The sequence below is a fragment of the Gossypium arboreum genome, chromosome 7 (assembly GCF_025698485.1).
Source record: "Gossypium arboreum isolate Shixiya-1 chromosome 7, ASM2569848v2, whole genome shotgun sequence".
In the NCBI taxonomy this organism is placed as follows: domain Eukaryota; kingdom Viridiplantae; phylum Streptophyta; class Magnoliopsida; order Malvales; family Malvaceae; genus Gossypium; species Gossypium arboreum.
This window is the reverse complement of record NC_069076.1, coordinates 95,158,006-95,185,432: the sequence shown is the minus strand read 5'-3', so window position 1 is coordinate 95,185,432 and position 27,427 is coordinate 95,158,006. Positions and strand designations below refer to the sequence as shown.

The window sequence follows — 27,427 nt, the reverse complement described above, 5'->3', positions numbered from 1 at the left end:
AGAGCTTAATGAAAAGGCCTTGTCTGCAATCCAGTTGTGTCTCGCGAATAGGGTATTGCAGGAGGTATTGATAGAGAAAACCTCATCCGCCTTGTGGAAAAGTTAAAAACACTTTATGCGACTAAGTCTATGGCTAACCATTTAGTGTTGAACGTCTATGTACGTTTCGAATGAACGAATGTGAACTTCTTAAAGATCAAATTAGTTAATTTATTATTCTTTCGAATGATTTAAAGAATGTTGAGGTTAAGATTGATGATGAAGATCAGGCTATGCTATTATTGTACTCTTTACCCTCTTCATACAAGTCTTTTAGAGAGACCCTGATTTATGACAGAGACAAACTCTCGTTTGAGGATGTGAAGGGTCATTTGTTGAGTAAAGACAAACTCGACAATGAGTTGGTTCCGATAACAATGTAGATAAGCAAGCTTTTGTTTTGGTAGGATCAAAGAAGCGAGACAAAATGTGTTACTATTGTAAGAAGTTAGTTCACGTCAAAGTAGATTTTTATAAACTGTGAAATAAAATGACTGCTGAGAGTAACGAGGAAGATGTAGCCGGTGCTAATTTGGCCGATGAAAGCAGTGATAATTTCTTGTTAGTGTCAACGAGTAATAACTCCGATCTTACGTCCGAGTGGATCCTATATTCAATATGTAAGGTAATCGATATTGGTACTATTGAAATTAGGATGCACGATGGGATGATTAGGACACTCTCAAATGTTAGGTATGTACCTGATTTACGAAAGAATCTCATCTCATTGAGTATTTGTAATACCCCAAAAATTTTTACAGTAAAATATTATCCGTGATATAGTAAAATAAGGAAATAAAGTGACAAAAAGGGAATTTTTGAGTGATGTCAATATTGAGAAGTATATTATGATATATTAATTCAAGAAAGGACTAAATTGCAAAGATGAGAAAAGTCTTGTTGCACAAGAGTAAATACTCAAAATTTAAGGGGTTAAAGTGTAAATATAAAAAAGTTGAAGGACTAATGGTGCAAATATTTTAAGGGAGGAATGATTTAAAACCAAGAAAAATTGATGAATTAGGACCAAATTGAATAGGTAAAAAAATTATGAGGGACTAAATTGCAATTTTACCAAATTAAGTGATGACTCAAGGATGGAATTCTAAAAGATCATGAAGGGCAAAATGGTCAATTAGTAAGAGAGAGAATTCTAGAATGTAATGATTATGTTGATGATATTTTAAATTAATTAATTAAACAAATATTATTTTATTAATATTTTATGAGATGTTTATTATTATTATATTATTATTTATTTAGTATAAAAGGAAGGAAAGATGAAGAATTATCAACACATTTCCTTTCCCATGCAAACTAACGTAAGATAAGAAGAAGAAAAAAAGTTTTCTTTCTTTACAATTTAGTCCTTTCACCAAAAATTCATTATTTTCACTTAAAAATTGAAAGAATTTCCATAGCCATCAAGAAAGAAAGATAGTAAGGAAATGATGGGGAGCAAGAATATCAAGTTGGATTCAAGAAATCGAAGCTGGAGGAGAGAGAAAAATCAAGTTAAAGATTGAAGTCAATAAGAAAAGGTAAGTACATCAAGATTTCAATATGTTTTTAAGTTTGTTATTATTGATAAAGCATGGAAATAATGTTATAGTAGAGTTTTCTTACATAAGGTCCTGTGTTCTTGATATGTTAGTGAAGAAAAAAATAAGAGAAAGTGATGAGAAATGGTGTAGAAAAAAGAAAATAAGGATGTTATAACATGGTAATTAATATCTTGTACTAAAACAGTTTTGGACAGCAGCAGTAGTCTAACTTTGAAAAATCATCAAAAATTGTAGAAATCTAATTATAGGATGAATAAAATATGAAATTAAATCTTATTAAGTATAGTTTCTTATAGAAGAAATTATGTAAGTAATGGAATTCTAAATCATGAGATATGATGAATTTTGTGAGACAAGGTCAGAATGATTTCGGGTTCCCCTGTTCTGAATTTGTAAAATCATAAAAAAATTGGATAAAAATAATTATGGGCTTAAATTTATATGTTTAGAATCCTGAATGAGTCTATTTTCAATAGAAACAAATATGAACATCATTCGAATTCTGTACAAGGAGATAATTAATTTTTAGAGAAGAAGGGTCACAACTGTCAGACAGCAGAATAGGGGTAACTTTAAAGAATAAACTGTTCTTATTGGCTAAACCAAAAATTCTGAAATTTTTATGGTAAGAATATATATGAGTCTAGATTCAGGGAAAATTATAGGATATTAATTTGGAGTTCTATAGATCTAGATATAAATAATTTAGTGACTATGATGCAGATAGACAACTTGAATATTCATAAAAGTAAATAATAAAAATTATGGATAATGTTACTTACAAGTGTGTTATCTAGATTAAGGATGTGGAATGGATAGGAGGAGGAAAAACATATATGAATATTCATTAAGCATGGCTAATTTGCATATTTTAGGCTTAGGGACTAAATTGAATAAAAGTAAAACTTTATGGGTAATTTTGTAAAAATGTCAGAAATGACCAAATTGCATGAAATGAATTATTTTATTATTTAAATTACAAAATTGAATGAAATTATTAATTTAGTTCAAGATCGGGGGAAAACATGTTTTAGGGATTAAATTGGAAAGTGTTGAAATTATGAAAAATTCTGATATTTTATAGAATTCATGGACTGTTATCAATATATATGAGAATAATAGCTGGAAATAAGGATTAAATTGCAAGAATTTTATTTTCCTGACCCTAAGGATGAAATCGTCATTAATTAAAAGTTTAGGGGCAAAATGGTAATTTTTCCTAGAGCATTAATTAAATGCATTAGAAGATGAAATGAATGAAAATGATTATCAAATTTATTTATAAAGATCCAGACGACTAAAATATGAGACTTGATCGTGGAAAAGAAAAGATATCGGATTAATGAAATTATAAACACAAACAAGCAATGAGGTAAGTTTGTGCAACTTGAATTGTATTTTAATACTTGAAATATGTGGTTATGTGATGAAAATATGATTTGGATGTTCAATTCATGATATTTGATGAAATATTGATAATACTCGATATAAATTGAAAATAAATCCCAGTTGAATGAAAGGAAAATTCGATGGATCTCTGAAAAGGTATTGATGGTAAAAAGGATCTAGCCCGGACGGGTGATCCTATTCTGATATAGCCCTCCCTAAGAATACGTGTAAAATGGATTTAGCCCGGACGGGTAATCCGAATTAGGGTCTGAATTTAGCCTCGGATGGTAATTCAGATCAAGCTCATTAGAGTAATTGTCGTTGTGGGATTTAGCTTGACCGGTAATCCCGACAATACTCTATGAGTTTATATTACTGAGGATTTAGCTCGACCGGTAATCCCATGTAAGGATGAGGTTCAGGAGTGTGCTCTCGATATGAAATGTGTAAGACCATGGTTGAAAGATACCATGGCAACGTGATATGAAATGAACAAGACCATGGTTGAAAGATACCATGGCAACATGACGAAAATGAGTAAGACCATAGTTGAAAGACACTATGGCATCATGTCAAAGATAAATAAGACCATGGATGGGAGACGCCTAACATCTGTTGAACAATTGATATTCGTGTAATATGTATCGATGACGAATGGTTATATGAATAATTATGAAGATAGATAAACGAAATAAGTATAAGTACATGGAATATAATTTATGTTAAGTTTGATATAAGCTATTATTGGAATAAATATACATAAAATATATGGAAATGATGGAGCATGAAATATTGATATAATGAAATGAATGATATATGCTTATGAAGAAACGGTAAGAGCATGATATGTTTCATGACATGTACATATATGATTATCTTTGATATGTTGATACAAGGAAATTATGTAAGTTGAGACTATTATTAAACTCAAGTGCGATATGTCGAGAAAATAGATATATCAATGTTGAATTTATATGAGATATGTGCAAGCATACTAACAATTTTGCTGTTTGATGCTTATACAAGTGTCAAACTGTTGATTGAATGGAAATATATTTATTTATATGATGCATTGAATCGGTAAGTGTTTAAAATTTTTTTTAGTGATCTGTAAATGGTAGTAAAGCTCTGAAACCCTGTTCTGGCAGCGGATACGGGTTAAGGGTGTTACAGTATTTTAGACTGGAAAAGTTGCAGAATTAACATCAAGTCGAGCGGCATTAAAGTGTCTTGTGGGGCTCTCGTTTTGTTAAAAGGTAAAAGGACCAACAATTTTTTTATTCTAGAAGGGTTCTATAGTGATCGATGAAACCGTATATCCCTTGTTTGTTATGGAGTCGAAATCAACTTATTTGGAGCGAATGCAACTTGGTCATAGAAAGGAAAAATGTATGACTATTTTGTTGAAGATAGGTTCTTTTTTGGATACAGGTTTTGAAAAGTTAGGGCACTGTGTTTGTGAAAATCATACTAGGGTTAATTTTGATTTGGCAATGCACAAGTCGAAGGCTAGAAATCTTCCAGCTTCTAAGTACATATTTGACTTAATTAATTCCCTACATAGTTCAAGATAGCCCGTGACGAGCTTTGGTAAAGTTGGTATTGTGGAAATATAAGTCAAGGTGGAGATTTGTTGAGTATGCCACGTATTTCAGTCAAATTTGAAAGATAATCTTCCAATTAAACTCTGCTTATTTGTTTCAGTCAAACTCTTATTAGTATAGATTATTTTTTTATTATTTCACTTATGAATTTAGCTCATAAATAGACTCTTTTACAACCTTAGAAAATGCATCCATTAAAATATTAGAACTCATAACACTTTTGGAGAATTTTGTGTTTACGTTTTAAGGGTTTTTTGTTTTCGGGTTTCGGGATTTAATTTTTATCTTCATCTTTTGTACTCTTCGTTCTTTTGCCATTATAGTAAAATTATCTTTGCTCGTGATTTTTTCACCTCTTTGGAGGGGTTTTTTCACGTTAAATTTGTGTGTTCAATTTCTCAATTTCTTCCACTATTTTTTACTTGTTCGTTGCTTAATCGAGTCAATCCCCAACATTACTATTAAATAGATCAATTTAGTTCAAATTAGAATATAGTAAATATTTAGATTCAAAATATATCATTTAGGGTTTAATAGAGTTAATATTTTTAAAGTTTTTATGGTTCTGTAAATAAAATCTTCTATTTAAAATTGAACTACAATTGAAAAAATAATTTTCAAGACATTTTTATATAGTAAATGTTAAATCTATTATAATTTTGATTCATTTTATTCTTTTTAATAGTGCAATGATTAAATTAATTCATTTAAAATAAAAGGACTAATTTAATCTAGTCCCAATATTAGAACAAAATTTTGTTTAAATTTATTGTTTTATGTATTAGTTTAAAGTTTAGTATATTGGTTTTTTTAACATTAGATAATATAAAAACATTTAAATTTTATAAAAAATTTCATCTTACATAAAATCAAACATGCAATAAAATTTGAATTCAAATTCAAACTAAATTAAATCTAAATATCGAGTTAAAAGACTATTTTTAAAGAATTTATAAATGCAATTATAAGTACAAATATAATATAAATTACAAATAATGCCTGTTGAAAAACTTTATTTTAATCAATATCAAATAAAAAAATATAACCTTAGATGATCCTATTATTTTACCACTATATTTCTTTAATAAGGATTCAGATCATACAACTCTAACATTTTGAGAAAATTTTACTATTACATATGTACAAGAATCAAAAATCCACACATCATAATTAATTACACATAATAGAACTCCAAATCTAAATATTTTAATAACTAACCCATTCCCCATAACCAACAAACCAAGCAAGCACTCATTTGACTAATCGCGAAGATTTTGGTCTACTTAAGATTATATTCCATTTGGAAGTTTCGAAGAGAAGAAAATTTGTCCTATTAGGACAAAAGAAACACAAGGAAGCTTTTTCAAGTACTATCATATTTTTTTCGACAAAAAGAAAGATGCTAAAGACAATATCAATGAGCATGTAAATAAAATCATAAACGAATATAATTTCTTTTTTTTTCTAAAAAGTTTGTTAGCTTCAGCATTTAAATAAATTAATGGTCATAGGTTGGCATAACATGATTTTGATGGCTCATCTAATAAATGAACGAACCAACTGTTAACTCTTATTTGCGTAATTTTTTCACGTTTGTTTACATGCAATTTTAAGATGGTGAAGAAAAAAAAAGTGCCATTCAAAAAGAATTAACATCCCAACATAACCATCCCTCTAAAATTAACAATCATTTGCACTTCAATTCCTTCATATCCATTGGAATGAAATTGGCATAAAATTTTATTTGAAGAAGTCATAAAATTTTCTTCAAACAGGAATGGAAAGTATATTTCACAAAATTGAATCAAAATAACGTGTTGGGTAGTCTGGCTTAGCTTTTATGCCTCCACGACTGCGAAATATCATCTTCTACACGCTTGATTTCATCCTTCAGCTCCTGCAACGTTGTTCCTCTGTATTCTGTTGTGCCTTTAGCATCTAACAAGCTTGAAAGATGCTTCAAACAAGAAAGATACTCCGCCTTTACTTGCGTCGAATCACCGATTAACCTTTCAGTTGCCAACTGCATTGTATAGTTTAAAACAATTGACATTCTTGCAACAACATACATTTAATTCAAGATTTAAGCTTTCTATTTCAATGAAAACATGCAAGTATGAAGCCATAATTTAAGGGTAAAAGAGAGTTGCATTTAACTTGGTTTCAAAGTGCTGTCGGATGCATTAGGCTGCATAGGAGATTTTTAAATGCGATATGACAAACAATTTTGCTCCAAAAATACAAAACATATATAATAGATGATATTTGGAATAAAGAAATTATAGTACAAAAGGGATAATTGACCTAATTTGCAGGTTTCTGAGCAACATGAATGGTTCTACTCAACTCCAAAGGATAAGTGAGAAAAAAATGGGTTATGACAAGGAAAGAATTTAAAAGAAACCAGGCACCGCATAAGAAAAAGAACAAGTCAACCCACCAATGTAAGAGAGTAAAATAAAATAAGTGATTAAAATAAATATAAGACATTAGCCAGGCGACGAACCTCTTTGTAGGCAGAAATGCATTCAAAATGTGCATTTTTGACCTCAGGAGTGGATGACAACTTTGCCTGTAGCCCAACGGAACCATAGTAACTATTAGTACAATAGTCAAAGGACAGCTTGAAATAAATAGGTCCAAAATACCAATTATGTCACTACATCAAGAACACAAGGATGAATAGAAAATTGACATCGATGGGCATATTTCAATATCTTCAAACATCTCAGATAAGTTTAGGTGAAGAAAAACATATCTGATACATTTGTTCAAACTATTGAATTTAAAAAGGGAAAATTACAAAAGAACATAGGAGAAGCATGATGGTATTTGATTTCAATGGAGATCATCATATGTAAGGCCCCTCTCTTGTTTTTCCTATTTCCTTTATTCTCACATACCAATTTGTTTTCAATGTTCTTTATCTTTATCTTTTTTCTTATTTTATTTCAGAAATTAAAAAAATGCCCAAAACAAAATCACACCCCAATAAAATGATGTGGCATATTAGCCTCATGTTGCATTTTACTAACTATTTGTCGTCATTTTACCCATTGTGTGGGGGAGCTCATTGTGCGAACTGAAAAACAAAAGTACCTAAGGTACTTTAGGTGCCAAATCAAACATTAACTATAACTTGGGTATCAAATGAATAACACTAAATAGAAATGTCAATTTGACCAAAGCAAGAACTACCGTAAATCGTTAATCGTTTCAAAGAAACCTGAACCAAATGCCGAGAACCAGAAGGTAACAATACTAACCCCTGATTCCTGCAGTTCTTGCCGGTTGATCTCCAAAAGCCCTAGTTCATTGAGCGACTGCAACTGCAACCACAATGAAAAAAAAAAATTTGTCACATTCCATGATAACAAAGAGAATTATAATTTAAAAGCAACACATTTTTAACAAACTAACATTTAGCATGATGTTGACTTTTTTTTTTTTTTTCAATTTAAATATTGATATCACCAATTCATTAGTTTTTAGGCCAAAGAAAGAAATTCAAATCGACTTTGTCAACTGGTAGCTCATAACTAAAAAATGTGAATGCAGTGATAATAAAAGCATCCTTCTTTTATCAGGTAATGGAGGAGAATAAACAATAAAATATCAGCACAGAACTGTAAATAAAAGATAATGGTTGGGAAGTATATTAATTACATCATTATCACCTTATTCTGGCCATTAACAATCTAAGGATCCAAGTTCATTAAATAAAATAATATAAATGATCAAATTGTAAACAATATCATTTTATCTCATACTCCCTCTATCCCAATTTTTTCAACTTGACAAGAAATTGTTTCCATGGGAGGAAACAAAGTTGACTTGTTTAAATCTCCACATAAATAGACAACAAAATCTTAAAACATTTAGATAAAAGAAGCTGACAGATAATCTGTTGACAGCTTATCTCATTACTGATTTTTAGGGAATTAGCTTAAAATTAGGATTATTGATTTAATGTATTGATTATGTTTCCTTAGTTAGGCCTACTCTTTTAGTATAAATAGCAATGTAAATTTTTCTGTTGAAAATACAAGAGAAAGGATTCATATTATCAACATAATCTATTATTGAAAAGGAACTAACCAGTACGATCACTGCTGCATAACCATCTCGCCTAGTTTCTCCAGAAACTCCATAACCTTGCTTCTTGTTTTGTGTTTTCGATTTACTAATAACTTTCCTTGCTATCCTATCACGTAAAGAGAAATGAGTAAACATATTTGTTCGAATATATGATATGCAGACAAGGGCAGAGAATAAATTATTACTAGGGAAATAACAAATTAACCTATGTTAATCATTATCAACTAAATTGGAGAGTAAAAAGTGGAAAAAGATAGGTTGTAGAGCCCCTATTTTCTTTTTCTGGTAATGAAACAGCACTAACCTTATTGCATTGTTTAAAAGACCTTTTGCCTTGTCAAGCTCAGCAATTGCATCAGAAACATGCATCCCCCTAAGTTGATTGTAATTAAGCATTACAACCCTAGCAATGTGAAGCATGTTTGCTCCAATCTGTCCCCAGGAAAAACAAAGGTGATTCCTCTTAAATTTACCTTATTGCTTTTCTCAGTAACATTTTTTGTTCTTCTTACAATTATTTTATATGTGAAATAGGAAGATGGCATGAAATAGCGAAGAAACAAAATATTATTAGACTTCCATTTTGGCAATGTTTGTACTCATTCAACATACATATCCAAACGAGCTTATTGAATATTTCAAAAGTTTATATAAATGTTGGGATACATTGAGTAGAATAGTGTTGGTGAATATGTCCAAACATTGAAGCTTCTCTCATAAACATTGATTACTATGAGAGACTTCCAAATTGCTTTTAAAATTTGTATAGACCATAAAAAGCAGTGCATTAAACATAAAAGTGGGAGAAGCAACATAAAAGTGGGAGAAGCAATCATGAATTGTACACAGTACATTTGAGTCTGATAAAAAACCATTTAACTACAATAATTTTTTGACAAATCCATCCACCTCCTTGAAGTTATTTACCATACTCGCCTGTTGTTAAAAACAAAACCCAAAACACTTGTTTTGACAGGTTTGGCCAGCATTCTTATATAAAACATGTTACCAAACACGACAACAAAAATGTTCTTTTTAACAACCAGTGTTTAGTGATGAGTGTTTTTATTTACAAGGGTTTTGTCCAGGATTCCAGAATATTGTTTCCAATAATCAAGATGGCTGACAGTAAAATAGAACAAAAAAGTTAGCTACATTGCCAGAATAACAATGTACAAAGGCACAGGCACACATATGCGCCTTTTATCAACATAGACAGATCTTACTTTATTGTTGTTACTTTTTAATACTTAGCAACAAAAAGATCATAAAAATAATTGATTATTTTCTAATAGAAAGTAAACTTTTGGCTTAGTCCCTACAAATACATTGTTCATGCAAATAAAGTATTAGTAAACTGATCTGGTTCATGCATGTTTATCTTTACCATCAGTCATCCCTTTTTATAGTTATAAGAAGGGTCTTATTTTGAGTTCAAACAAACAACTATCCATTGATTTGAATTTTGAAACTCGACATAAGAAATAAATACTTCAAAATTATTCTTTTCAAGTCTCTAAGACTTAAAAGAAATTAGGAACACTTGGTGATTAATTCCAACTTTCCAAATTAGCAATCATTTTTGTTAGAAATTTAATAGTATAATGAAAATACTTCATTGAATCATAACAACTAATCAAAATGATATCAAATCTGATTTTTAGATATTTTTATCTGTACAAAATAAAAACAACAAACCTGGATGTGATCTTCAGGGAGTAATGTTTTCCGAGCATCAAGACACCTAAGAAGAAAAATGCATGAAAGAATATGATGTCTGGAACCATAAACTATCACAATATTGAAGAAAAATTAAAGTCTACCAACCTTTCAAGAAGTTCTTGTGCTTCTTTTAAGCTCCCAGATGATTGTAATGTTAAGCCCAACCCTTCTGCAGCAACTACAGTGTCCAATGAGTTCCATCCCTGAAAGAAAATAATGTTAGTCACTAAAGAAAATGATTCAATACAGCAATCATTTAATCACTATGTTATCTAATTGTTTATGAGATTTGAAGGCAATTCGGTTCTTGAGATAGATTTTTGGGAGTAAAAATCTTTTGAATTGTATTTTGTGAGAACTTAATAGAAACTTAAGTTGCAAGGGCAGCAGTAAATGTGCTTGCATAGCTAATTGGAGAAAAGAGAGTGGAGAAAATAGAGACGAGAAAAGAAACAAATTCCAAAAGAACCCTAAAAGATGTTTCTTCCAATAGTTGCAAGGAACATTCTAGACTCCAGGATCCTTTCACTACCTGAGGTATAAAAGGTAAAAGGAAAGGCCCTACCCCAAGTGAAGCAACAACCTAATACTTAAAGTATCAAGCAACGTTAACAAACTATGTTAGAAGGTGCCAGTAAGGGTGACAACATGTCCAATGCATGCACTTATAAATTTAAACTTTTTGTCGAGTACATGGCAATAAGCATCCACTGATTTGCATGAATCATGTAGAAGCTGATAAAAGAAAAATGAGGAGGTGGTTTTATCCTAAAATCAACTAATAGGAATAATAGAAGTATCTTCAGAAAATACAAGTTATGAAGTCAATATCTTTTGAACTTCAAACAATTTGGAATGAATAATAACATATAACAAGAATGTCTTCAGAGAGGAAAAGTTTCACCCAGAAATTCATACACACCCAGAAATACCCACAAACATAAGTAAAAAACATAAGCACAATAATTACACATATAAAAGAACATACATGAGCAGAGGAATAAAATTCGAACCTTAGATAATTCCATAATATGAAGGACCTTTCTCTCTATATTTTCAGCTTCTGAAATACGATTGGATTTTATGTATATCTAGAAAAATTAGCAACGACGTAAGTGGATTTGATGCATTACAGGAGTATAACTAGTAGAAAAAAAACCAGAACAGTAAAGAAAATCTGTACTAATGCTACAATGACAAAATTTTAAGTTTGAACAAGAAAAACTATGGTTATTTGTAGAACCATTAATGATGATACCCAAGTATAATAAGTTTGACTAATGTGTTTAACAGACAATTTATCCCAGAGTCACAGCAGCTTTCTATCCTAGCCCTTGGATACACATGAACCCCATCTAAACAGCTAATCCTAGCCATTGACACTCATTAAAATAATTGCAAATTATATAGTACAGATAAAACAGAAAAAAAATAAATAGTATTTCTAAAACCAATTTATATAACTTCTGGATTGTTGCATCAAGTCAGATGAAGCAAAATAAAGAAGCATCTGTAACCCAATACCTCGGAAATGAACAATTAGGTATAGTGCCACAAACATGAAAATATTAGTACATCATGTGTTCAAAAAAATGCATGAAGAATGTGCAACACAAAATATCACCAAAAGGGATTACATGTTCAATCATGTGCATCATCTAGCATGAACATTTTATCCTGGAGTCTTAGCATTGTAACTTAAGATGCTACCTCTATTCAAATAAAATTTTCATGCAAGGGAAACAACTTGTTGAGGTCAGCAAAAGTAACAAGTTGAACCTCAAATATATAATTTTTCTTCAGCTGTAAAATTCCTATTATTTTACGAACATGCTAACTTGAGTGGTAAAGAGGGGGACAATAATTTCCATCCTCAACAAATCAATCTGTTGATATATGTTGGTTGCAGAACTTAAAAGTAGATTATTTTCTACATAGTTAACAAACAAATATATAAACAACATGCTCACAATGTAACATAAAGGGAAAAAAGCAAAAAAGGATGACCGCTAAAACCAGATAGGCCTAATATAGTGTCCTTAAAATTCAACTAGAACTTAATGGCTGTCTAAATTTTGTAACTAGCATGATAAGCATACAAATATCTTTTCTCCACATGGTTACATGGAATTAAAACCTGCCAAATATAGTCAACTTCCATCAAGATTGACTAATGAGGGCCTCCCTTCGGATGCCTTAGAAGACCAAGTGTTAATAGGAAACTACAAAGAAGCGAGATTTTGCCTCAATAGATCCTCCAATGAAGTATAACTAAGCCTTTTCATTACTCTAACCAGGTAAACATCCTATCAACCAACGGCTATTTAAGTGATATGAAAAAAGCTATAAAAAGGACAGGAAGATTTACAACCTGCGCTAGATATCGTAATCTCCTGATGCATGCCATTGACTCCCCCTGACCATTTTCCTATATATAGTTGAGCACATTAAAAAAATAGAAAACCACCAAACCCATGACCATATAACACCCATAATTAACACTAATTTTGACCAGAATAGAAATGTACCTCTAGTACTCTGATAGAATCCTGAATAACGACCTCAGAGTCATTTAGTCTACCTTGGAGAAACAATACCTACAAGTAAACGACAACTCACTCTAACATCAAAACACATTAATGAGAATACAGCAGAAGACAAAGATTATAACAATGAAGCAAAAGTAGGATATATAACAATTTTACAGGCACAAAGAATTCGTTACTACAATATCTCCTGTCATAATTAGGCATGAATCTCAGCATCCATTACCACAGAAAAGACATTTTGCAGCACTTAAATCAAAGAGTGCATATAGATGAGGAAATTGAAAATTTTCAAGCATTTTAAAAAGCATAAATTATGATATCTGCATTTGTAATTGCATTGTTTGGATAAGTATTTCTTATTAAATTCCAGTTTACACGAGAAACTCAGTTTTGTCCCTAAAACACTGAAGTCCGACAGTTCAGAATCCCACACTCCACACCAAAAGACTGCTTCTTGCATTGCTAAAAACTCGAACCTTCAATAGGCATGCATGCATGCATGAGTAGCATGTACTGCATCATTTTGAATTACTTGTAGGAATATTCTGTAAATATTTTAGGAATATTTTATAGATATTTTTTTATTAAAATCCCTTATTTTAAGGGATCATATCTCCTATTTAGTATCTTTCCTAACTTAGAGTTTCCTAAAGTAGTGTCATAGGTTATATATAAAAACTCTGATTTATGTTCTATTTAGTATCAAATACTCTTATTTCTACATGGTATCAGAGCTTAGGTTACGATTTCTTTTTTCAACCTAGACCATGTCCGAAACTCCTTCTCCTACTTGGAGATTACTTCAAATCCAGAAAATTTTTTCGGTTCGATGCTCCATCGATTAAATGCAGTCGACTATCACCGCCATCGATTGAATGGCAACAATTTTCTTGAATGGTCCCAATCGGTTAAGATTTTTCTCTTGGGCAGAGAAAGATTGGACTACGTTCTTGGTGAAATCAAGAAGCTGTTAGACCGATGCTGGTTTTGCTAAGTGGATGCATGACAATGGTCGTTATGACTTGGCTCCTTAATTCCATGACCCCAGTATAAGCGAAACTTTCTTCTTTACACCACACCGCTGAAATTTGGAGTGCAATCCATGAAACCTACTCTAGCACGGATAACATTGCTGAATTATATCATGTTGAAGATCAAGCACCACCCTTAAACAAGGAACCATGCTGTTACTCTCTACTACAATACCCTTACGCTCTTTGGCAACAATTAGATTTGCATGCACATTATGATTGGGTAGATCCAAGAGATCTTGCTCTTTATCGACAAATTGTTACTCAACGAAGACTTTTCAATTTCTCCAAGGCTTAAATAAAGACACGGACGAGGTTCATGGCAGGTCTTGGCTATTTCTCCTCTTCCCTCCCTTCGAGAGGCTTTTCTATGGTCAAGAAGGAAGAAAGCCGAAGGTGTGATCTTGTCGATGAACCATATTCCACTTCGAAGATCGCTTCATCGACCCATCAATCATCTCCTCTTCCAAACGGGAGACCTTGGTGTGATCATTGCAAAAAGCCCGGCCACTCTAAGGAAAAGTGTTGGAAGCTTCATGGTAAGCCTCAGAATTGGAAGTCCAAGCACTCTCGAGATAATAAATCAAGCCTTGTCGTTGCCACTCTCGTCACTAGTTTCACTAAAGAACAGATTGTGAACTTCAAAAACTATTTGAAAAGTTTCAAGGGTCTTGTGAGGTAATCTGGTCATAAAAGATCCGAAGGTAACCTTTCTTCATCGCATTTTCTCCTCCCGTTGACTCCTAATTGGATCCTCGATTCGGTGCTACGGATCATATGATCGGTAACAAGGCATTGTTTCACAATTTTTCTATACCTTTGGTAAAGTCATCAAAGCAGTGATGGTACCTTGTGCAAAATAGAAGGACATGGCAATCGTTATTCTCAATGAACAGATTGCACTTAAAATGTTCTCTTTGTACCAAATGGCGTGCAATCTCATCTCTGTTAGTAAATTGTCCACAAACTTGCCTTTGCTCTGTAATTTTTAATGATCGTGATTGTACTTTGCAGTAATGAACTCAAGAAGATGATTGGTAAGGCCACTTGCATAATGGTCTCTACATCCTCCTACCTCTCCTAAAATCGAGATCTCCAAGTCATTTACCGCTTTAGGAAAAGTTGATCTTGTTATGTTATGGCACTTTCGTTTAGGCCATCCTAGTTTCCAATACCTTGCAAAATTGTTTCTTGCTCTATTCATTAATAAAAGGCCTAATTCTTTTTCTTGCAAAGTTTGCTCTCTTGCCAAACATACTAAATCATCTTATTTTCCTTCTACATACAAGCCTTCTTACCCTTTTGCTTTGATCCATAGTGATATTTGGGGCCCTTCTCGGGTGAAGAATGCTGATAATTGTAAGTGGTTTATCACTTTTATTGATGATCATGAGGATAACTTGGACTTATTTGCTGAAAGATAAATCTGAAACTACTAGTGTTTTTGTGCAATTTTATAACATGGTTCTCACTCAATTTGGGTCTAAAATCCAGCTCTTTAAATCGATAATGGCGTGAATTTTTGCTAGGTCTTTAGGTGATTTTTTAAGGAAAAGGGCATAGTTTAGATTAGTTCTTGTGTTGGAACCCACAAGCAAAACGGCATTGCCGAAAGAAAAAATAGGCACCTTCTTGAAGTTACTCGTTCTCTTCTATTTACCACTAATGTTCCTAAATATTTGTGGGGAAGCCTTATTAATCGCCACATATTTAATCAACCGGATGCCTAGTAAGGTTTTAAAATTTCAAACGCCTCAATCTATATTTTTGCAGCACTTTCCATATTTTAAGCCTATCTCCTCCATTCTGCCACTTAAAATTTTTGGCTGCACTGTTTTTATCCAAAATATTGCTCCTAATAAGTCCAAGTTAGATCCTAAGTCTTTAAAATGTGTATTGGTTAGGTATTCTTCACTTAAGAAGGGTTATAAATGCTATCTGCTATTAGAAAAGGGGTTAGACAGTGCACCAAGCATCCTATTGAAAAATTTACTGGTTATAATTCATTGATGCCAACTTTTCAAGCATTTACAACAACTTTGGATAAAGAACATGTTCCCACAAGCATAGCTGAAGCTCTAAAGGATCCAAAATGGAGAAGGACTGTTGAAGAGGAAATTTGTGCACTAGAGAAAATGCTAATTGGACCATTCTGAGACCTTCCTCAAGGAAAAAAGGTCATCGGTAAATGGATCTTTCTTTGTAAAGTATAACTCCAATGGCGTATCCAACGATACAAAGCTAGACTAGTGGCGAGTTTTCACGCAAACATATGGGATAGACTTCACAGAAACTTTTGCACCTGTGGCAAAGCTTAACACTATTCGAGTATTCCTAAGTTTGGCTGTAAATTGCGATTGGAAATTACACCAACTTGATGTAAAAAATGCATTTCTTAATGGCAAGCTTGAGGAAGAAGTCTATATGCAATTGCCACTGCTCAAAGTCTATTGAAGGTAGCAACAAGGTTTGCAAGCTCAACAAGTCTCTATCTGAGTTAAAACAATCACCCAGAGCTTGGTTCGAGAGGTTCACTAAAGTCATTCTTCAAAATGGCTACAAGCAGTCCCTTGCCGATCATACGCTTTTCATCAAGGTAACTTCTACAAATAAGAAAGCTATCCTAATTGTGTATGTGGATGACATCATTCTTACTGGAGATGATGAGGAAGAGATTAGCAATTTGAAGAAGTTGTTAAACAGGGAATTCGAAACCAAGGACTTGGGAAAGCTAAGGTATTTCCTAGGAATGGAGGTGGCAAGATCAAAAGAAGGACTTGTGATCAACTAGAGAAAGTATGTACTTGATTTACTCAAAGAAACTGGTTTTCTTGGCTGTAAGCCGGCTGATACACCAATGGAGGCAAACTTGAGATTCAATAAAGAAGATGAGTCCTTAGTAGACAGAGAGAAATTTCAAAGGTTAGTTGGGAAACTAATCTACTTATCCTTGACAAGGCGGATATAGCTTTTCCGTAAATGTGATAAGTCAACACATGACTAATCCTCTTCAAGAGCATATGGCGTGACAAATAGAATTCTCAAGTACTTGAAGAAAACTCCGGACACGGCTTAATGTTTAAGAAGACACAAGATGAATCTGTTAAGATTTTTACAGACTCTAGTTGGGTGGAGATTTCACCGAAAGAAGATCCACTAGTGGGTCTTGCACTTTTGTTTGGGGTAACCTTACAACTTGGAGAAGTAAGAAACAATCTGTTGTTTCAAGAAGTAGTGCTGAAGCTGAATTTAGAGCACTAGCTTTGGGGATATCTGAAGGAATTTGGCTACTTAAATTACTAAAAGAACTTGGCACAAATCAAGAGGATCACTTTGAAGTTTTGTGTGATAATCAATCGCCATTCAGATTGCCAAGAACCCAGTTCAACATGACCGAACAAAGCATGTTGAAATTGATAGGCATTTTATTGTTGATCAAGTCAACAAAAAGACACCACTCTTTCTTACATTCCTTCGAAGGATGATTGCAGACATTCTTACCAAGGCTTTGCCAAAACACGTGTTCAATAAATTCCTATTCAAGTCGGGATTATACAATGTATATTCTCCACTTGAGGGGAGTGTAGGAATATTCGTAAATATTTTAGGAATATTTTGTAGATATTTTTTATTAAAATCCCTTATTTTAAGGGATCATATCTCCCATTTAGTATCTTTCCTAACTTAGAGTTTCCTAAAGTAATGTCATAGGTTGTATATAAAAACTCTGTTTTATGTTCTATTTAGTATCAAATACTCTGATTTCTACATTACTCTCTAATTAAAAAAAAAAAAAAAGGCTAACGAATCTTAAAACTAAGGTTTTAAATCCCAAATCCACAAATGTTAGTGTTTCACTCACTAGTCAAGATGAAATTGGTGAATCTTTAAGAAACAAAAAATCTTGCTCAGAAGTTGTCCTCTTTTTCACTTCAAATGAAGTACTCACGAAAAAAATTTTCTTTCCGCAAACCCGAATTCTTTTCAGTTTCTTTCTTCAATACTCATTTAAATTGACCAAAGAAATCTAAGCATTCAAATCAACTACTTTTTTGGTGAAATCTTACATTAAAGGTTTTTGCAGTTCATGATAAAGAATGAGAGACGTTGGATTGAAATACCAAGAGGTTGATTATTGCCTCTATTTTGCAAGCAAAACTAATCACACCCATATTGGGTTTATGATAAATGCTCATATTCCATCATTGGGGCAGATGTAGAATCTCTAAACAATTTAACTAGAGAGTAGATAGAGGTAAATCTAAAGAACTCCGGTGTAATATATTCTATGCTTAGAATGAAATTTGAAGTACCAGAATTTGATGAGGAGGGAAAAAAAATAATGAAGTTAGGGAGAGAAAAAAAGAGAAAAATGTACAATATGGAATATGAAATTGTAAGTTAGGCAACTTTTAATTTGCCAAGATTTAAATTTGATATTATTTCTACTAAAGGAATCCCTCATCCGAAGACAGCTTAAAAATTTGAAATTCTAATCATTCTTGAAGTGGATTGATGAACAAAATGTAAATCTCCTCCAACCACTGATGCACATTATAAAGAAAAAATGCAGAACACAAGGATGAGAACTAATTAATAGTACAAGAGGCTGTAGCAAAATAAAACAACAGAAGGGTGACAAAATGATATGGATATCTGAAAAATTACCGTTCCAAGGTGATACATTGTATCCGCATAATCTGCGCTGCCACGTCCAAGAACACGTCCCTTTATCTGAACCATTTTGTAGCATAATTCTGTCATTCTAAAGAAAGTATAATAGAGAAAAGGAAAACTAATTTCAATTTGAGTCACAAAATGCATTTAAGATGAAAATCAGTAAAAAGATATCTAAGCATGTATATGTCTCTGTGTGATGCATATGTGTGGGTGCACGTGCACGCATGTGTATATAAAGGCATACCTACTTGAATATCTGATTCATACCTTTAAAGCACTCTGTCAAAGGAATTACCAAACCCAAAAAAAAAAAAAAAAAAAGAAGATATTTTAGATGAAGTTGTCATAAACTGTAAGTATCGAAGTATAAATAGGTAAATAAACATAGAGACTTAGGAGATGAATGCAATTGAGTTGAATTAATTAAATCTATCGTTGCACACCTTAAAATTTAATGCCAAACATATATACAAGTTAATAATACTAATAAAATACGATAGACATGAAACAACTAGCAGTTGTACATGTTTAAGAAACAGTTGCAATGCATGTAAAAATTTAATCTATCAAATTGTTGCCAGGCCATTTAGAATTAAGTACTTTGTGATTAAACAAGAGTATAAAAAATAATAATAGTATACTTTTAATTTTTACAGTTATTTAAAAAAAAAGAAAAGAAAAGAAAAATAGAAAGCTACTCAAACATGATGCTTCAATATGTTCTTTGGAATTCATATGAATTACAAGTTAAAATATGACGAGATTCTCAACTACACATTCCCATCCCCAAATGAAAGGAGAATACATAATTTCTTGATTGGCATTAGAATGAAGCAGGGACACCAGAAAAGGACTAGCTTTTTTTAGTTTAACTAACAAACAACTAGCTATTTAGAAAGTCTAATACTGCAATTCTCTGACATCTAGTTGACATGGTAATCAGAGTAGGGAAACGATATTCCATCATGCTTATAGTGTATCAAACAATCCAAGTTATCCAATAATAACTAAGGAGCTGTCTCTCACAATATGATCCTGGTCTTCCAATTAAAACATTCCTTACTAGATAGAAGCAAACTGCAGTCTGCAACAAACTAGCAACAGTTGAACAGAACAAAAATTATAAGGAAAATTTCTCCTACACCAACTGTGATATCAATTTTTCCCAGAAATGCTGTGTTTCTTAATACCCTGAATTAGCTGCTGTTAACAAAGGAGGCCACAATAAATAGCGTATTTTTTGGTCTTTGCTCACAGTTCTCATGCCTGACACAACCCACCAGCTGGATCATATGATTAAAAACTACGTATGCAAATCCACTAGATCCAAATTGATACAGATAGAAATATTGAGCATCAAAAAAGTTTCCAAGTCAATGAACCATATTCTCTTACCTCGTAGCACACCCGAGCCGCCTCCAACTTTCTCTGGACAAGATAGAACTGCCCGAGATTGTGCAGGGCAACTCCTACACTTTATTAATATGGATAAAATAGTTCAATGAACCATAAGAAATAAGATTAATAAGGCAGTTGCTTGCACCCATTTACAACTATTTTGGTACAGTATAAGAAACTACTGTATTATTAACATGAATGAAATCTGTCTGCTCATACAAAATCTGTGTTCAGGTACATCTACCTTCTTGAACAATAAAACTGGAAAATGGAGTATGTCAGGAAAACAGCACTAATTTCCTTAAGAGGATTGATTCCAAATATATCTCATGTTTGGACTAAGACCATCTCCATTGGACACCTTCAACCGTTTCAAAGATTTTGGACAAGATAGTTGCAATGGGTTATTCCATTAGTTTGATTTTTCTAAATTTTAGGTTCCTTATCGATCATATTTGTCTTAATGGTTGGAAAATTAGGCAAGGTACAGCTGTCTGGTACAAAACAATACTGCTAGCACCATTCACTGAAGAAGTAGCAGTGAGGTTTTTGTATCTTAAACTTGTGAATTGGTTTATCAGGTTTCAACTTAAAGACAAACTTTGGAAAAGTTTGCAAGCTTCTCTGACATGTGTCCAATTTCAACAAGAACTTAATGTTTTCCAGATATGTAGAATTATATAAACTAAGTTGCGTAGGATTTTCAATCTCTCATCTTGGCTTTTATGTTTTCCTCTTATCTGATTAATTCCTTTTTTCTTCATATTCCTTGATATAAATTAAACCAGATCTGAAACCCAAGCAAAAAGGCAACTCCCAAATCTTAGTCTTTTCCTTCAAACCTACGTTGCATACGCCTTAGTTTCTTCTACATCAAATCCTAACCTGAATTGACAGTTACAACACTAAACAAAGCAGATTCTGTACGGTAGATTATGTATAATGTATGCCAACATAAACATGAATAATTACTAGAAAATTACTTACCTGTGCAAGTGTATCTGAACATGGCATCTTCATGAAATTTAAAATATTATATGAAAGAAAAATGTACAGAATAATATACTTGAGATATAATCCTGATGACATATGATCCTTATGTAAGTTTAAAAAGTAACGCGCTAGTTACCGTATATCTTCAGAGCCAAATGCCTCCTCTAATATGCGGATGGCATCTAAATACAAAGGTTCTGCCTTGTCAAATGCCTTTTTAACTCTGTAAAGCTCTGCCTAAAAAGGATGAAAGGGAAAAAAGTGGAAAAAAGTAAAGGGAACAAGGGAATGAATTTCTTAAACAGAAGAAGCTACATTGCAATGTAAATAAATAGATTTAGAGAAGAAAAAAGCAAGGAAAAGAGAAAAGCTTTTTATCTCAACTTCATGAGAAGAAAGAATTGACATCACTACTTTCATTTGGACAATGTGGACACCTAGAGTAAATATAAGACAACCAATGGTCTATTAAGCATTCCCAAAGGTGTGATGGGTCCACACTGTTTAATAGACGTGGGACCCACATAAACATACCAGTGATTGAAATTTTCAAGGTATTAAAAAATTTTGACTATGCAACATGCTTGAGAGAGACCACCTATGTCAAAAGCTTCCAGCCACAACAACATTACATACCAAACCAAATTCAACATTGGCATCGGTGTTATTCTCGAGCAATTACTCTAAGCAGAGAACAAATGAAACTGATGAAAGCAGATCCAATGTAGAAATATATATTGTGTCAAGCTAAAAAACCAAAACTAGTGTTTTTTCCTTGTCCAATGTGGTACCTATATTAATTTGGCTAAAGATATACATTTTGGTACAAGAGAATGGTTAGAATGTGGCCAAAACTAGTGTTTTTTTCTTGTCCAGTGTAGAAATAGATATACTTTTTAGTGTTTAATTCAAGTTTTAAGGTTAATTTGATGAAAGTTAATTGCTAATATTATTAGGTTAGAATTTTCATGGTTTGTTAATTGTGAATTTTTTTAATATTTGTCTAATTTGTTAAATATAGTTTGATTGATGTGATTTTTTAGGTTATAGGGTTGATTCAATGAAAGTTAATTGCTAATATTATTAACTAATTATGAATTTTCAACAAATTAACCCTAAAACTCGAATTAAACACTAAAAATTAAAATTATTACTTTTACTAGACCTGATCATGGGCCAGGCCACCAATTAAACCCAAAGGTATGCCTAAAAGTGGGAGGGTTTGGATAAAAGTATAGGCCCAAAAAATGAGCTTGAACAAGAAAATAAAGCCTCTTTTCTAAATGGGTCGAGCCTCGAGTAAAAATTTTTTAGCTCGGCCCGGCCCGAATTTGCCTAAATGTTTTTCTCACTGCTTTTTTGCTGTTGTTTGTTGGCATATTGATGTTGTTTTGCTTCCATTTTCCTATCATATCATTACTATTTTGTTATTATTGTTTGGATATTGTATAACTCTTGTTTTATTATTAATTTTGCTACTATTTTAGAGGAATTGCTTGCTAAGTTGCAACTATCTTAATGCTACTTAAGTATAAAGACTATTTTTTAATGTATTTTCAATTTGTTGGGAAACATTTATTTTAATGTTTTAGTGTATTTGATGTATTATATTTTTTAAATTTATTTTTATATAAAAAATTAATATATAAAAAGTTAATACGGGCTGGGCTCGGGTTTAGCATTTTTCAGTCAGACCAAGCTTGAGCAAAATTTTACCATTTTTGGGCTGGGCCTGAGCCTAGAAAATGGGCCTACAATTTTGCAATGGCCCGGCCCATTATCAAGTCTAACTTTTAGGTACTAAAATGTATAACTTTTGTCAAATACAGGTGCCGCATTAGACAAAAAAATCAAAGGTACTACATTAGAAAAAAAGTGTCTAATTCGGAAATTAAATAATGCATTAAACCTTAGAGATATTTCAAACCTTTCTCACCTAGAAGCAAGTTTTATAATCATTCAATGTCCTAAACAATAGAAATGTCACCAAAACCTCACTATCAAATTATACAAACAAGTAGATATATTTTGCATACCAAAAATAATAGCTATGAATAAGTATACTTAAAGAATCAAAGATATATATATTTTTTAATTTGTGCAGTATTAGATATGTACTTGAAAGTATTGGAAGCATTAGGGTACTTCAATCATAAGATAAGATACAAATAGATAGTTTTTGGAGTATTTATGTTGCATCTACCATGATTATAGTCAAAGGCATTTGAGAAGTAGACTCACCAAATTGTTGCATGCAGATGCAACATGGGGATCTCTCTCCCCAAATCCTTCTTTAGCTTCCTGGATTGCAGAAAGGAAGAACTTTTCTGCCTCCTTTAGTTTTCCCTATTATTTATAAAAGGAAGAGGGAGAGAGCGCAAGTCAGAAACTAAAACAGAGAGATAAAAAGTAGGGCAAAAAATGCTTGCCTGCAGAAAATAATCCCTCCCATTATCTGTAAAAATCCTCCACTTAGATGTGTGTACATTGGATATAACAGAGCCATCCTCAATTTTACTTAATCCAGAAATGTTAACGCCTTGGACTTCACTCTCTGTATTTGTTTCATTTGAGCCATCGTCAGCAAAAATGGGGTGGACATTTATCCCCAAAATTATAGCTGCAAAGAAAACAGAGCCATCAACAAGAATTGTATAAGCAGTAATCAATTGTAAGACGATAACCAATCAAAGAAAAGATTGGAGATAGATTTAAAAGTAACTTTTAAAAAGCTAAGGCATTTTGTTTGGATGTTTAGCTATACATTAGAGGATTCAATGTGTTTTTTCTTGTTTTAGTTCAGCTCAAAAGCTCTATTACTTAAGAAAGAATAACAGTACCTTTGATCAAGAAGGATGCAAGGATCATAGTTTCAGCAATGAAGATGAATACCAAAAGAATGAAACGTGGATAGCGTACAGAAAAAGCACTGCAGCATGCAAGCTTCATTGCCTTTTTTTCAAGAATAGGAGCATGCAATTTTAAACCGAAAATACATGGAAAAAATGAGACATTAGTATGAACTAATATATCTTAAATGGTCAATAATTGAAGCTATACTGATCTAAGAAAAGCAATTAAATCATTTGATAGGAAAAGGAATTTCAGTTAATTTTAGCAACATTTTGCTTTACATTTATTGCTTTGATTTGCACAATATATGTATCTCTAAGTGTCTGCATGGTTGGCTTCAAGTTCTAAAAGTTCTCTGCATTTGTTGTCTTTCTTTGCAATTACTCTCATTCTCTTCAAGCACCCAGCAGTCACAGCAAACCACTGACATCTATTCAGTGTCATTCCTCCTATCTTTCTTTGTCTCACTCCCATTTATTTTATACCCCTTTTTTCCCATTTCCAGCTGATCCCCTTCATCTTATTTTACCAGCACAATAAAGCTAAGATTTGAGCTTTCAATAATTTGTTTTTAAAATATGCTTAATTTTGGTTTTATTTACATGATTTGAGCTATGGCTTAATACAGACTTAGGATGAAGGTCTATTGATGAATGGACAAGCCCAAGGGTCATGACTTGTATGATCTATGGGTATCAAGAACTCAAGAAATTTCTGAGGATTTTAAGATTTTCACAATGATCTTTAAGATGTTGATAGAGGAACCTGGATTTGTAGGTTAATTGAGTGTTTTATCTATGTATTTCAGTACTTGATCGCAGTGACACTTTTAGTGCCTCAACATTAATTCATATTAAATCATGTCTTCTTATTTAAATTATTTGTTAATGTCCACTCAATTGCTAACGATGTCAAATTATCACCATTGGCATTGCTAACATGGGCATTGACTTCATTATTGTGTCTTTGAACAAACTGACATGGCATTTTCCCAAAATTTGGAAAGTCTGAAGATGACAAGGATTGTTTTTTTTTTGGCCACTTGAACTATTTTTATTCTTCCCCTCTCAATTCGTCTTCAAGATTTTAAATTTGGGTTGTTTGGGGGGGACAATAGTATGGGCACCAAATTTGGTAGCCATAACCAAATAGAAACCAGAATCAGATATGGAAACCATCTCCAGCAAAAATCAACGCAAACTACAATTTCCTGAAAAATTTTTAATACATTAGAAAAATCTATGATCAACTCAAAGAACAAGAAGGTTAAAACGTGATATCAAGATGCCAATATTCTTTGTTTGCATATCTATCCAGTGCACAATTCGAAACAAATACTCTTCAATAGAAAATAGTAAAAACCATTTTTTCTCAAATATATTAGACATGAGAAAGAGGAAGGCAGACAACAATATAGGTTAAGGAATTCTAGATTGAAACCCCAAGAAATTCTACATATGCTACAAAGAAATTCAACAACATTTTGAATTGTGAAAGACCAAAAAAATCAAAACACTTCGATAAAAAAGGGAGAAAACATCAAACTTTTCTGCAGTTCTATTTCTAACCCAAAAAATCAATAAGACAGTGCTTGAATTTTCAGGAATCATATTAAAATGATAACCAGATATCCAAAAGGGAATAAAAGGATTTACAGAACATAGAAATACGCCCTATATGATCTAATGCAACAAGTCAATAGAAGGCAGCAGTATTGTAGCTCATCAACCGAGAACCCCATTGAAAAAAAGAAAGAAGAAAAACTGAGTCCTTTTTAAATGTTTGAGGGTGTGATTGAGGAGGAGTACAAGAACTTCAGTAGAAATGACAAAAGAAAAAAGATACAGTGCAGAGATAAAGACTAGTATAGTAGGTAAGAAGGAAAATTTGATGAGAGAGAAAGTGAGAAGTTATACCAGCTTGAATAAATAGTATAGTCCATATAGGAGGATCAGCATAAGTCGTACTCCATGAACTTCCATTACCAAATTGATTGGGAAATTGGATTTTTCCTGCAATAATATCAAAATCGATGATATCAGGAAGAACTAGATAATATAACAGCTAAACATGAAAGACCATTACAGACAGAGTTAATTTGTAACTTATGCTACTCGGTTCACTCTTTCCTCTTCGTCTTTTCCGAGGGAAGTCAACAAACATGAACATGGCTAAAAGGCAACACCATTTCTACTATCAAAAGTAAACTCAAGCATTTTGTTGCCAAAAAGTTTTACATTTTCTAAATTTGTTTGCTTTTGTATCCAAATTCACTTTTTTTTCTTTTTGGTTCCTAAAGCAAGTAAGTAGCACAAGTAACAAACACTGGTACATAATAAACAAAAGATGATGAACAATTTGGGGAACAATCCAAATAATTAGCATTCTAATCTAAGAATTGGAACTCTCTCAAATTTAAAAGGATAATAAGGGCTTGATCAGATTCAATGTAGCGTCACTGAATCGAAATTGAATTCCGGAAAAATAGCGAAATTAACAGAAATTATCATAAATATTTAAAAATTGAGAAACATACTGGAAAGAGGGAACGGCAACGGGGTGGCGGTAGCCATTGAAGTTTTTGGAGGAGAAACAGAAGTGGAGATGGAATGAGAAGGGAGGCGAACTCTCCTTAGCAAACTAACGGCAGCTTTACGTAGATACATCTTCTGCTTTTGCAGTACGGCGGTTTTCTACCCTAGCCGATAACTAATAATAAAAGGAAAGGAAGGGGAAATTAAAGAAAGGAGATGAAAAGAAATAAAAGCAAAATAATGGAAAAGAGCGCGGTAAAGAGAAGAAGAGACTAAATTTAATGAATATTAATTAATGTGAGGCCTCCTTAAAAAATTAAAAATTTAGATGCCTTGAAAATTATAAGCTTTAATTATTTTTAGACTAAATAGTTAAAATTTAAATGTTACAATATGATTTAAGTTTTTATATTTATATATATTTAAAATTTAATTCATATTTTTTAAGAATTTAATCTTTTATTTTTTAATTTGATAATTTAGGTCTAATTGTTAGTACCAATATAATTTTTCTATTAAATTTATTGATTTGGTATTTTAAAATTTAAAAGAGTTACTCACTTGATAATCATGTCATGAGAAATAGCATTATAATAGACTTGAATTTAACAATGTTAACATTTTTTTAATTTTACATCAACATTTTTAGAGTCAACACTAATTTGATATAATTTATACTTGTTGAGGGTTAAAATTGTTATTGTGCCCATTTTAAAAGCTAGAATCATTAGCTCACTAAAGACTAAAATATGCAAAATTGAATAATTAAGTGATAATCTTATAACTATTCATAGTAAGATGACAAAAAACTTACTAATAATTAAATAAATACTAATATAACTTGCTCATTTATTTAAGGCTTAATATAACATTGGCACTAGAACTTGATACTTTTCCTAATTTGTTATTTGATCCAATTTGATACTTAAACTTACACTTTTTCTTAAGTTGGTACTTAATCTTTTTGGAGTT

At 32.1% G+C, this 27,427-nt stretch overlaps 1 protein-coding gene across 1 annotated transcript; it reads right to left on the bottom strand.

Annotated features, from left to right (window-relative positions):
- Positions 1–6,123: 6,123 nt before the first annotated feature.
- On the bottom strand, positions 6,124–26,738 carry LOC108489928 (uncharacterized). Its single transcript, XM_017794679.2, has 18 exons — positions 26,458–26,738; positions 25,838–25,933; positions 23,498–23,688; positions 23,310–23,414; positions 21,205–21,305; positions 20,073–20,151; positions 18,945–18,956; positions 18,666–18,731; positions 12,946–13,014; positions 12,789–12,845; positions 11,431–11,508; positions 10,523–10,620; positions 10,394–10,439; positions 9,000–9,127; positions 8,696–8,801; positions 7,864–7,926; positions 7,104–7,169; positions 6,124–6,620 (listed from the first exon to the last, which is right to left on the bottom strand). The coding sequence occupies exons 1-18, from the start codon at positions 26,585–26,587 to the stop codon at positions 6,429–6,431; spliced, it is 1,683 nt and encodes a 560-aa protein (XP_017650168.1). The 5' UTR covers positions 26,588–26,738; the 3' UTR covers positions 6,124–6,428.
- Between the last annotated feature and the right edge of the window lie 689 nt (positions 26,739–27,427).